The 14603-nt window shown below is 36.4% G+C and overlaps 1 protein-coding gene across 4 annotated transcripts in view; it reads right to left on the bottom strand.

Moving 5' to 3' along the window:
* Positions 1–14603, bottom strand: part of HABP4 (hyaluronan binding protein 4) — a 42865-nt gene that overhangs the window by 9840 nt on the left and 18422 nt on the right. For all 4 annotated transcript variants that reach the window (XM_058565443.1, XM_058565442.1, XM_058565440.1 and 1 more), the window contains one exon: positions 4367–4538. In XM_058565443.1, coding sequence (XP_058421426.1) covers positions 4367–4538 — 172 coding nt within the window. The remainder of the gene's footprint in view (positions 1–4366; positions 4539–14603) is intronic.

Below are 14603 nucleotides of genomic sequence, written 5' to 3' on the forward strand. Positions count from 1 at the left end.
AAAAATCTGAAATAAACAATCTAACAATGCACCTAAAGGAACTGAAAAAAGAAGAACAAACAAAGCCCAAAATCAGTAGAAGAAGGGAAATATTAAAAATCAGAGCAGAAATAAATGAAATAGAGACTAAAAAATAATAGAAAAAATTAATAAAAGCAAGAGCTGGTTCTTTGAAAACATAAACAAAATAGACAAACCTTTAGCTAGACTCACCAAAAAAAAAAAAAACAGAGAAGGCTCAAATAAGTAAAATCAGAAATGAAAGAGGAGAAATTACAACAGACACCTCAGAAATACAAAAGATTATAAGAGAATACTATGAAAAGCTATATGCCAACAAATTCGACAATCTGGAAAAAATGGATAAATTCTTAGAATCACACAACCTTCCAAAACTGGATCAAGAAGAAATAGAGAATTTGAATAGACCAATCACCCGTAAGAAGATCGAAACAGTAATCAAAAACCTCCCCAAAAATAAAGGTCCAGGACCAGATGCTTCCCTTGTGAATTCTACCAAACATTCAAAGACTTAATACCTATCCTTCTCAAACTCTTCTAAAAAATTGAGGAGTGGGGGAAGCTCCCTAACTCATTCTACGAAGCCAACATTACTCTGATACCAAAACCAGACAAGGACAACACGAAAAAAGAAAATTACAGGCCAATATCACTGATGAACATCAATGCAAAAATCCTCCACAAAATACTAGTGAATCACATACAACAATACATTGAAAAGATTATACACCATGATCAAGTGGGATTTACTCCATGGATGCAGGGATGGTTCAACATTCGCAAATCAATCAACGTTAATACACCACATTAATAAAATGAAGAATAAAAGTCACAGGATCATCTCAATAGATGCAGAGAAAGCATTTGACAAGATACAGCATCTATTTATGATAAAAACTCTGAATAAAATGGGTATAGAAGGAAAGTACCTCAACATAATAAAGGCCACATATGACAAACCCACAGCTAATATCATCCTCAACGGTGAAAAACTGAAAGCTATCCCTCTAAGAACAGGAAGGAGACAGGGATGCCCACTCTCACCACTCCTATTTAACATAGTACTGGAAGTCCTAGCCAGAGCAATCAGGCAAGAAAAAGAAATAAAAGGGATCCAAACTGGAAAGGATGAAGTGAAACTGTCACTATTTGCAGATGACATGATTTTATATATAGAAAACCCTAAAGAATCCACCAAAAAACTTTTAGAAGTAATAAACGAATACGGTAGAGTTGCAGGATACAAAATCAACATACAAAAATCAGTTGCGTTTCTATACACTAACAACAAAGTAGCAGAAAGAGAAATTAAGAATACAATCCCATTTACAATTGCATAAGAATAAAATACCTAGGAATAAACTTAACCAAAGAGCTGAAAGATCTGTACACTGAAAACTATAAAAGATTGCTGAAAGAAACTGAAGAAGACACAAAGAAATGGAAAGATATTCCGTGCTTTTGGAATGGAATAATTAACATACTTAAGATGTCCATACTTCCTAAAGCAATCTATAGATTCAATGCAATCCCTATCAAAGTTCCAACAACATTTTTCACAGAAATAGAACAAAGAATCCTAAAATTCATATGGAACAACAAAAGACTCCAAATAGCTAAAGGAATCCTGAGAAAAAAAGAACAAAGCTGGAGGTATCACACTCCCTGATTTCAAAATATACTACAAAGCTATAGTAACCAAAACAGCATGGTACTGGCACAAAAACAGACACACAGATCAATGGAATAGAATCAAAAGCCCAGAAATAAACCCACACATCTATGGACAGCTAATCTTCGACAAAGGAGCCAAGAACATACAATGGAAAAAAGAAAGTCTCTTCAACAAATGGTGTTGGGAAAACTGGATAGCCACAAGTAAAAAAATGAAAGTAGACCCTTACCTTACACCATCCACAAAAATTAACTCAAAATGGATTAAAGACTTGAATCTAAGACCTGAAACTATGAAACTTCTAGAATAAAACATAGGCAGTACACTCTTCGACATCGGTCTTAGCAACATATTTTCAAGCACCATGTCTGACTGGGCAAGAGAAACAATAGAAAAAATAAACAAATGGGACTACATCAAACTAAAAAGCTGCACAGCAAAGGAAACCATCAACAAAACGAAAAAACAACCTAACAATTGGGAAAAGATATTTGCAAACCATACATCTGATAAGGGCTTAATCTCCAAAATATATAAAGAACTCATGCATCTCAACAACAAAAAAAACTAACAACCCAATTAAAAAATGCGCAAAAGACCTGAACAGACATTTCTCCAAAGGAGATACACAGATGGCCAACAGACACATGAAAAGATGCTCAAAATCATTAACTATCAGGGAAATGCAAATCAAAACTACAATGAGATATCACCTCACGCCCAGCAGAATGGCTATAATTAACAAGACAGGAAACAACATGTGTTCGACAGGATGTGGAGAGAAGGGAACTCTCATACACTGCTGGTGGGAGTGCAAACTGGTGCAGCCACTATGGAAAACAGTATGGAGATTCCTGAAAAAATTAAGGATAGAACTACCATACGATCCAGCTATTCCACTGCTGGATATTTATCCAAAGAACTTGAAAACACCAATGCGTAAAGATACATGCACCCCTGTGTTCATTGCAGCGTTATTCACAATAGCCAAGACTTGGAAGCAATCTAAGTGCCCATCAAGGGATGAATGGATAAAGAAGATCTGGTATATATACACAATGGAATACGACTCAGCCATAAGAAACAATGAAATCCAGCCATCTGTGACAACATGGATGGACGCTGAAGGTATTATGCAAAGTGAAATAAGTCAGAGGGAGAAGGTCAAATACCGTATGATTTCTCTCATTAAGTAGTAGATAATAACAACAACCCACAAACACATAGAGACAGAGATTGGATTGGTGGTTACCAGAGGGGAATGGGGGAGGGAGGAGGGCAAAAGGGATAATTCAGCACATGTGTGTGGTGATGGGTTGTAATTAGTATTTGGGTGGTGAACATGATGTAATCTATGCAGAAATAGTAGTATGATGATGTACATCTGAAATTTTTACAATGTTATAAACCAATGTTACTGCAATAAACAAAAAATTAAAGAAAAAAAAAAGAAATACCATATGATCCAGCTATCCCACTACTGGGTATTTACCCAAAGAACATGAAATCCACAATTCAAAGAGATTTATGCACCCCTATGTTCACTGCAGCATTATTCACAATAGCCAAGATGTGGAAGTAACCCAAGTGCCCATCAACAGATGAACAGATAAAGAGGATGTGGTATATGTATATATAATGGAGTACTACTCAGCCATAATAAGACAAAATCATGCCATTTGCAACAACATAGATGGACTTTGAGGGTATTATGCTAAGCAAAATAAGTCAGACAGACAAAGACAAATACCATATGATTTCACTCATATGTGGAAGATAAACACAGGGATAAAGAGAACAGGTTAGTGGTTACCAGAGGGGAAGCCGAGGGGAGGCCAAAAGGCATTAAGGGGCACATATATTTGGTGAGGGATAAAAACTAGACTATTGGTGGCAAGGACGATGCAGTCTATACGGAAACTGATATTATATAATAATGTACACCTGAAATTACACAATGTTATAAGCCAATATGACCTCAATAAAATAATTAAATTTTAAAAAGTAAAATAAAACAAAAAAATAAAGGAAATTAAAGAAATAAACAAAAAAGAATTAGAGCTGAAGGTAATCTAATCACAAAATGCAGAGTAGTTATACTTTGAAAGGTCATCATTCACAAAACATTCTGAACTTCTCTTTTTATATAACTTTTTTTCTCCCTAAAGCCCCAGTGCACGGTTGCATATACTAGTTGTAAGTTCTTTTAGTTCTTCTATGTGAGCCACCATCACAGCATGGCAACTGACAGACGGGTGGTGTTGTTCCACGATCAGGAAAGGAACCTGGGCTGCCAAAGCAGTGAGAGCACCGAACTTGAACCACTAGAACATCAGGACTGGCTCGTGAATCTCTCTTTTGAAACAAAAATGAAATGCAATTAACATACAGTGTTTTCACAGTCTCAGCACAGTACCAGTGCGAGCAGAAAACGCACCGTCACTCTCTAACTGCTGTGTACTAAGTGTCAACAGATCAGGACTCAATTCTTTTTCTTAATGAACAATAAAGATACAGTAAAATTAGGCACACATCATCTCTAATTACTCTTAGGTAGAAACTAGAATGCCAACTACGACATTCCATTTTCAAAATAGAAGTGGACAGGCCCATTTTGTTTCCAATAAGGCAGCAGTGAAGATTCCCTCTAGGCAGAAACGTGATGCTTACATCATCTCTGTATCTCGACTTGTGTATCACCACTGCTTTGGAAGGGACAGTGGACTCAGGTTTCCGGATGTTAAACTCAGGCTTTGGTCTGGTTTGTTCTTGAAGATTTTTCCACTCATCTAGGGTCATCTCTTGAACTTGAGTTTCTTCTTCTACCTCCAACTCAGGAACTCTATAAAGAAGTATAGTCATAAAGAATAATTTTTGATGGGTCTGAAATGTCTACTCTCTCAAAGAAAAAGTCATAACCATTAGTTTAACATACTTTCATGCACTCCATGTCAAATCTAAATAAGGTAAGAAAATCTTTGAACCATAAGCTTCCTTATTTTATATTCATCATTTTATGCCAACATTGCCAACTGAAGATACTTCCTGTGTTTAAAGCAGTCTTTGAAAAATGGGAACATCACCATCCCAATGATATTAACATTATGCTTCACCACCAGGCACTCCCTTCCCGGATGGCATTACACACAAAATGAGATAATTCTAGAAGAAAATGGGAGAAGCTATTGAGACAAAACAAATATAGGAAACCATGAACAGAGGTTATAAAACAATGGGTCACAAATGCATGTTTTTTAAAATATCCTCTTTAAATTCATGAGTTTTTAAAAGAAAACAGAAGATAGACATATAGATCAATGGAACAGATTTCAGACTCCAGAAATAAATCCTCATATTTATGATCAACTGATTTTTTTCAACCAGAGTGCCAAAGACAATTCAAAGGAGAATCAATAGTCTGTTAAACAAATGGTGCTGGGAAAACTAGATATCCACTTGCAAAAGAATGAAGTTGGACCCCTACCTCACACCATAAATATAAGCGCTAGCAGTATAAAACTCTTAAAAGAAAAAACAGACATAAACCTTCATGATATCAGATTAGGCACCTGTTTCTTATATATGACACCAAAAGCATAAGCAACAAAAGAAAAAGTAGATAAACTGGACATCACCAAAACTTTAAACTTTTGTGCTGCAAAGGACACCAATAAGAAAGTGAAAAGACAACCCACAGAATGGTAGAAAATATTTGCAAATCATATATCTGATAAGGGACTTACATTTAGAATACATAAAGAACACTTACACCTAAATAAAAAGAAATGACCCAACTAAAAAACAGGCAAGGCTCTGATTAGACATTTTTCCAAAAAAGATCTATAAATCGCCAATAAGATCCTCAACATCATTAGCATCATAATATAGCATCAGGGAAATACAAATCAAAACCACAATGACTTATACCACTCCACACTCACTAGGATGGTTAGAATAAAAAATAAATTTAACAAGTGCAGTGAGGATTTGGAGAAATTAGAACCTCACACATTGCTAGTGGGAATATGAAATGGTGTGGCCAACTTGGAAAACAGTCTGGTCAAAAATTTAAACATAGAGTCACCACCTGACCTAGCAGTGTTACTCCTAGGTAATATATCCAAGAGAAACAAAAACATATATCCATGTGAAAACATACAGAAGAATGGTATAAGCATTATTCCTAACAGCCAAAAAGTAGAAACAGCTTAAATGTCCATCAGCTGATGAATGAGTAAACAAAATATGGTATATCTGTACTATGGAATATTATTGGCTATAAGAAATAAAATACTGATACATGTTACAACATGAATAAACCTTGAAAACACTATTCTAAGTGAAATAAACCAGGCACAAAAAGCTTATGTATGATTCTGTTTATATGAAACATCCAGAAAAGGCAAATTCATAGAGACAGAAAGCCCATTAGTGGTAGCCAGGGACTGTGCGGAGGGGGGATAGGGAGTGACTGCTTAATGGGTATGGCGTGATGAAAATGTTCTGGAACTAGATAATGGTGATGGTTGCATAACACTGTGAATGTACTAAATGTCACTTAATTGTATACATTAAAATGATTAAAATTGTAATATATAGGTTTTACCACCAACAAAAAGATAATACACAAAAGAGAAAGATGGAGTACTGATACAGCCTATGACATGGATGAACCTGAAAACATCATGCTAAGTGAAAAAAGCCAGACACAGAAGCACAAATATTGCATTTCACCTACATGAGGTATGTAGAGTAGCCAAATTCATAGAGACAAAGTAGAATAGGGTTACCAGAGGCTGTGGGAAGGGGTAATGGGGAGTTATTGTTTCACGAGTACAGAGTTTCTGTTTGTGATGGTGAAGATAGAGACAGATAGTGGTGATGGTTGCACACAACGTGAATGCAACTCATGCCACTAAACTGTACACTTTTTTAAAATGGTAAAAATGGCAATTTTTATGTTATATATTTTACTACAATTTTAAAAAATTAATAATGTAGGGCCAGCCTCATGGACTAGGTGGTTAAATTCGGCGCACTCTCCTTCAGTGGCCCAGGTTCAGTTCCCGGGCACAGACCTACACCACTCATTGGCAGCCATGCTGTGGCCGTGACCCACATACAAAATAGAGGAAGACTGGCATGGATGTTCACTCCGGGTGAATCTTCCTCAGCAAAAAAAAAAAAAAAAAAAAAAAGAAGAAGAAGCCTTTATACACAAAAAAGAATTTAATAATGTAAAATACCAAAAACCACTGAACTGTACAGTTTAAACAGCCGGATTGTGTAATATGGAAATTATATCTCAATAAGGTTGTTTAAAAGAAGAAAAACATATTCAATGTGGAGTACTGAGGGAATCTAATCTATAATGCTCTCAATGAAGGCTAATGTAATCTAAGGTTCTAGATTACAGGTTACTGATATAAAAACACAAGAAAAAACAGGAGAGAAAACTAATCATAGAGCATCCAAAGTAGAGACATTTGTAAAGTGATTTTAAAATACGAATGTGACACTAGAAAAAACATCAAAGCCGTGGCTGCCTATGGAGGAGCATGAGCGAACTTCCTCGGGTGACGGTAACATTCTATATCTCTATAACCCAGGAGTGTGGGTTCCACAAGTACATGCACTTTTCAAAACAATAACTGTACATTTGTTTTTGTACATTTCACAATAAATTTTATATCGGTTTAGGTGATGGGTATAGGTGTTTACTGTAAAATTCTTTAAACTTTGCTGTGTTTGAAAATTTTTATAATAAAATGTTGGAAAAATAAGTATCTCAAACACATACTGGCAAAAATATGAAAAGACATTAAGACTTTGTAATAGTAAATACTAGAAACAACCCAAACTCATCTAGAAAGGAATTGGGTAAAAAATTATGGATATTAAACACCAATATTAAGCAGCTTACAAAGGAATGAGGAATATATATATTGCTATGGAGCACCTCCTGGATATACTGATACAAAAGCAAGGTGGAATGTATGTTACCGAGCCGGCCCCGTGGCCTAGTGGTTAAGTGTGCGCGCTCCGCTGCTGGCGGCCCGGGTTCGGATCCCGGGCACACACCAACGCACCACTTCTCCAGCCATGCTGAGGCCGTGTCCCACATACAGCAACTAGAAGGATGTGCAACTATGACATACAACTATCTACTGGGGCTTTGGGGGAATAAAAAATAATTAAAAAAAAAATTTTTTTTTAATTAAAAAATAAAAAAAAGAACATACGTTACCATTCACCTAAGGCATAGGGAGACACGCAAACATTAATACATATAGGTTTTTTTTTCATTGTAATATAAACCAGGGAAAGAACAGGGATAGAAGCTAGTTGGAAAATATCATGTTTTATCAGATCGAACTTTGGAAATGTGAATATTTTACATAGGTATAAAACAGATTTAAATTAAAATTCAATCTCTAAAATTTGAAAGCAAAATTAATCAAATGAACCTAAATGTTTATCAAGCTGGTGATATAACCATCAGGAGAAACTAAAGTGCCTTTAACATATGAATTTGATTAGTCATCTCTATATATAACTTTTTAGTAACCATATTATTGAAAGTAGTGTTGGTTATGTTATTTGTGACTGTTGTATCTGTAGCAAATAAGTAATAGTATGATGTTACTGACAACTGGGATTTTCAGCATGGAAGAAAAGGAGAAACAAATGTAAGGAAGTTTAGCTAACAATCTTATAGTCCTAAATTTCAAAAGGACATATTGAATGAACTTAAAAATATATGTGTGTATGTCTATTTCCCAGCTCTGTCCACTTAAATGTCCTAGAAACAATCAAAAAGACGGTAGCAGTGAGCACCCCTAGTGCCCAGACTCTGGTCTCTAAATACCATATTCTATTAAAGGAGATGGGCTTCTTGGAAAAATGGCTCAGTATGAGGTATGAAGCATGGGATAGGAAGTAGAAATGATGGGTCTGGAACAGCTTGTCTTACTAGAAAGCAAGGAAGCTAGCAGAGACCACTGAGCGTGTGTGCACAGGATCAAGAATCAGCTTGAAGAGGCTCCCTGTAGCTAAAAAATGGGTCACTTTAAGCACCCATAAGAATAAAAACTCAGTGGATTAAAACACATCAAAGATGTTTAAATCTGTAAATTCATAATGATCCAAAAAAAGTCACTGGCATCTTTAAAGGATGCTAGGGAAACAACTCATTTTTCTTAAAATAGGTAAATAAAAGTAAGAAGTACCTTTATTTATCCTGCATTTCCTAAACGAACTTATACCTCAGTGTAATCAACTAATTCTAGGTAAGTTTTTCTTTACAGATCATCCCAGCTAATAAATGAAGAATGAATGACAGAATCAGACAATAATCAATTCGCAGCCCTAATGAATTAATGGATAAAGGCAATGATGATCAGCAGCCTTCCATAACCTTTCAAACAATCTTGCCAAAACGCTGAACCTGAATTTGATCAAACCTCTGCTTCTCACTATTAACTTTCAGGAAATACAGAAAATACAGGAGACAGAGAAACGTGTTCTACCACTCTACAAGCAGTGCTGTGCTGGAAATGTCTCTCACGAAGTCATAACAGCCAATTGTTCAATTTTCAGGAATTTTGTGAGCTGGCTATTAAACACAGTCATTGTCAAAAATTAAATTATACAGGGCCGGCCCGGTGGCGCAAGCGGTTAAGTGCGCACGCTCCGCTGCGGCGGCCCGGGGTTCGCTGGTTTGGATCCCGGGCGCGCACCGACGCACTGCTTGGTAAGCCATGCTGTGGCGGCGTCGTATATAAAGTGGAGGAAGATGGGCACCGATGTTAGCCCAGGGCCGTCTTCCTCAGCAAAAAAAAAGAGGAGGATTGGCGGATGTTAGCTCAGGGCTGATCTCCTCACAAAAAAAAAAAAAAAAAAAAAATTAAATTATACAAACTTATAATTCACTATATTAAAACAAAGGTAATAAATACAATTCATTGTTCCCTAATTATTTCACTACATTTTACCTTTATCTATGCTCTTGGGGTTACTTATACCTATTGTATGTGTATAGTGGAAATACTATATAATAGGGCACATCTCTTCCCAACTCTGCATTCAGTGATGTCATGTTGGTATTAAATCAGCCATGATTCAAAATATATACCACAGAAACCAGCAAGTGCAACAGATCCAGGCTTTTTCATCGCAGAGAGCTAAATGTTAAATAGAAGACTATTGCCCACAGGGATGTAGTCAATAAAATTCTGACTCTGGGAAACTCTTCAACAAATAAATTACAAGGGAAAGAAAAAATAAAACGTAGATTAAAAGTGACTTAAGGATAATCAAGATAGTGTGGTATTAGTGTAATATACACAGACCAAGGGAACAAAATACAGAGTACAGGAAGAGGCCCACACACACATGGCAATGGATTTTCAACAATGGTGTTCAGTGTGCTGGAATAATTAATAAATAATATGCCTGTGCCAAAAAAAAGGAACTTCTATCCATACCTCATGCCATATACAATAATCAACTCAAAATGGATCATACATACAAAATTAATGTACATTTATACATTAATTTTTTAAAAAATGGATCAAAGACCTAAATATAAAACCCCAAATTATAAAACTTATAGTAGAAAACCTTTGTGATACTACGTTAGGCAAAGATTTCTTAGATTTGACACTAAAGGCATGATCAATACAAGAAAAAACTGATAAACTAGACTTCATCAAAATTAAAAACTTCTGCTCTTTAAAAGTCAGGGTGAAAAGAATGAAAAGACAGGCCACAGACTGGGAGAAAATATTTGCAAATCATGTATCTAATAAAGGAGGTGAATCCAGAATATTTTACAAAGAACTCTCAAAACTCAGTAATAAGAAAACAACCCAATTATAAAATGATTCCAATAGACTCTTTATTAAAACAAGATATACAGATGGCAAATAACCCATGAAAAGATGCTCAGCATCATTAGTCATTTGAGAAATACAAATTAAAACCACAATGAGATATACACCTATTATAATGGCTAAAAAAAGTATAAAAACTGGAACCACCACTCTGGAAAAGAGTTTGTCAGTTTCTTAAAAAGTTAAATATATGCCTACCATGTAGTCCAACTGTTTCACTTCTGGGTGTTTATGAGGAGAAATAAAAGTGTATATCCACAGAAAGACTTGTACACAAAAATGTTCATAGCAGCTTTATTTGTAATAGCAAAAGCTTGAAACAACACAAATACTATTACCAGGGATGTGGATAAACACACTGTGGTCTATCCATACAGCAGAATGCTGCTCAACAATAAAAGGAATGCACTAATAACACATGCACCATCATGGATGAGTCTCAAAATACGTATGCTCAGTGAAAGAGCACAGACGAAAAATACATGCCATATGATTCCATTTATATAAAATTACAGCAACTGCAAACTAATCTTTAGTGACAAAAAGTTGATCACTGGTTGCCTGGGGGGAAGGGGCAAGAGGGTGGGATTATAAAGGGACAAAGGGAAACTTTTTGGGTTGATAGACTTGTGATTTTGATTGTGGTAATGCTTTCACAAGTGTAAATGTATGTCCAAGCTTGTAAAATTGTACATACTAGATATATGCCATTTATTGGATGTGGACTGTATCTCAATAAAGCTGTTTTAAAAAGAGACACACCAATTGAGAAGTATATTTCAATATTAATTCAAACAAGTCGTTTTTAAAAAAGATTTTGAGACAATCAGGGAACTGATAAACTGCCTAGATATTTAATGATATTAACGGAAATTTAGATGAGATAATGGTATTCGTTATTTTTTTAAAAAGAGTGGTCTTTTAGATACAACATTCTGAAACATTTATGGATGCTATATGGTATCCTGGGGGAAGAGGAAGGGGGTAGAGAAATACATGAAACAAGAATGGCCGGGGCCAGCCTGGTGGCATAGCAGTTAAGTGCGCATGATCTGCTTTGGCGCCCTGGGGTTTGCAGGTTCGGATCCCTGGCGCGAACTGACGCACCACTTGTCAAGCCATTCTGTGGTGGCGTCCCACATAAAGTAGAGGAAGATGGGCACGGATGTTAGCCCAGGAACAGTCTTCCTCAGCAAAACAAGGAGGATTGGCACCAGACGTTAGCTCAGGGGTGATCTTCCTCACAAAAAAAAAAAAAAAAAAAGAATGGCCATGATTTGATAACAGTTTAAGCTGAATAACTTACTTGAAGATTCATTCTACTGTTCTTATTTTAAACACATTTATCTGTACTATAATCTTTTAATACAGAGCTAAAAATAAAGAAATATTAAGAAACATAAAGGTTCTTTAGCCTACTTGTGACAGAATTAGGACATCAGCAGAACTGGATGCTATGAATTTGAGGATTCTTTCATAACTAAGATAACCTAATAGAAGTTAATAAATCTCAAAAAGTTCAATAAAAACAGATTTTGTGTTAAGGCCACAAAAGAAGTACTTATTTGTCTGTCTGTTTGTTTTAAAGAACACCATATCTAAACATAAAGAATGAGAACCAAAAAGTACAAGGCATATGAGAAGCACAGCCCTGAAGTGACATGTGGATGCCCCAGGTCCAGCAAACTGGAGCTTGGTGAGAGCACCTGCGACAAGGACTCGCCCCGCTCACGCAGCGCGCCTCGCAGAAGGGTGCACGCACAGGTGCCCCGTGCGTTCTCCTTTATCATCTGCCATTTCAACAAGCCATGTTAGGAGCAGTATAACATCACCCAGGCCAGGCTCCTTAATCTTATTCCCTACTGACCAAAAATGATTACAAAAAACACATTCTATGACAGTTCTGTGAGGCAGATTCCATTTCCCATTTGAATTGGCAAGAAATGCAGTTTTTACTGACAGTTTTAGCAAAGACTGGATACTCAACAGGAAGAGATGTGTGAGTAATCCCTCAGTTCCAGGAAGGACTAATGCAGGTATATTTCTGAGTAATAAAAGCATCGTAACTGCTATCACTGTAAATTTAACACACTCTTTTTGAGTAATTCAAAAACTTTCACAGTTCTTGGTGTATTATCAAAAATCTTGGGACACAATTTTCCATCAAAGCTGCTTATGGATATCAGGTGGTCAAATCTACGACTTGTAATACGCATAATGTTATATGCAAATTTGATAGTTATACACTTGTTTCTAAATGGGTAAAATTACAGAAGAAACAGAACTGTTTTAATAACAGTTACCTTTACTTAGAAATAAATGGGATAATTATGCTAACATTTACTGTACACTTACTAGAAGCCAGATGCTACTCAAAGTGCATTATATTAATTCGCTCTTGATAATTAATCCCACAAGCTAGATACAATTAACAGCTCCATTTTACAGGTAAGAAAATCGAGGCAGAGAGAGGTCATACAGCTAACAATAAATGAAAGAGCCACGTTTCACACCCAGTCCTTCTATCTCCAAAGCCCACACTTACCCTCTGTGCTATTTAGGGAATAAGAGGGCAGAGAAATATGGTCGGATGGAAGAAAGTCAAGATATGGGCAGAGGAAACATATAAATCAATTCAAAGGTCAGAGTTCCCATTTAGGCAATATCTTGTCACCTGAGTATCTGAAAGTGTGCAGTGAATCAAGAGAAGTGGATGCTGGAAATAAAACTTTACTAACTGAATACTTAACTGGGGTAAGCGGATTCAACCTAACAGGTAAATAATATCTCCTATTTCCTTCAAAAGTACTGAAAGGGAAGTGAATTTTACGATAAACATTGGGCTCCTCAGAAATTTGCTATAAAAATTTTAAAGAGGTGTTGCTCTGCTTTAAGAAAATTCAATACATAACAATCTTCATTGTCTAAGTAAACATACTTGGAAACAAATTACAATTAAAGAATAATTTATTGCAGATATTTTCTAATAATGCTTCCTCAACATTCTTCTTTCATAAAGAGTGCTTTACTTTTAAGGAAGGAAGGGAGATGTCGCCCCGTATTACTGAATAGGGAAATCCTCAGTGATCTGGCAGCTCTTCCTCTGCTTATAAAACCAACGTCTTCTCCTCTTTTCAGTTCTTTTTTTTTGTGAGGAAGATCAGCCCTGAGCTAACATCTATTGCCAGTCCTCCTCCTTCTTCTCCCCAAAGCCCCAGTAGATAGTTGTATGTTATAGTTGCACATCCTTCTAGTTGCTGTATGTGGGACGCGGCCTCAGCATGGCAGGACAAGCGGTGCGTCGGTGCGCGCCTGGGATCGGAACCCAGGCCACCAGTAGCGGAGTGCGCGCACTTAACCGTTAAGCCACGGGGCCGGCCCCCCTTTTCAGTTCTTAATAGCAAGTCAGTCTAAACAGCACTTTTAATCACTTCTACCATTCACTAAAGAGCATGAATGTCTGTGCAACAACACCTGGTTCAACTTCTGGCTCTGCTTACTTATTAGCAAATTATTTAACCTCTATGTCTCAGTATGAGAATAATAACAGTACCTTCTCCTTCACGGGCAGCAAAGGGTTGAATGAGTTACAACATGGAAGCATTTAGAGTAGTTCCTGGCACACAACAAATGCTCAGTAAATGTTAGGTTTATTCTTAAAGCACAATACAGGAAGTTGAGACAGGTATCCTTGGACATTAGAATACCATGTGACAAGGGACATGTAATGCTTCTGTAACAAAAGGAGGAAGGAAGGAAATAGCACATATAATTATCAACAAAATGTGTCCAATGTGAGGAAACATACACTTTGGGTTGTATGTTTGGACATAAGTAAGTGTACATTAAATTCACCTATCGAGAAGTTCTACACTGAGAGGTGCACTGAATGTACATTTTGGCTGAATGCGGAAAGCTTGAGTGCTAGATCAATATTCAGACAAAGCCGAGATCAGAGAGTGTCACCATCCTCGAATGCATTTCTCACGTACAAGCCTAATTTTGAAATTACC

The sequence above is a fragment of the Diceros bicornis genome, chromosome 22 (genome assembly GCF_020826845.1).
Source record: "Diceros bicornis minor isolate mBicDic1 chromosome 22, mDicBic1.mat.cur, whole genome shotgun sequence".
Classification (NCBI taxonomy): Eukaryota; Metazoa; Chordata; class Mammalia; order Perissodactyla; family Rhinocerotidae; genus Diceros; species Diceros bicornis.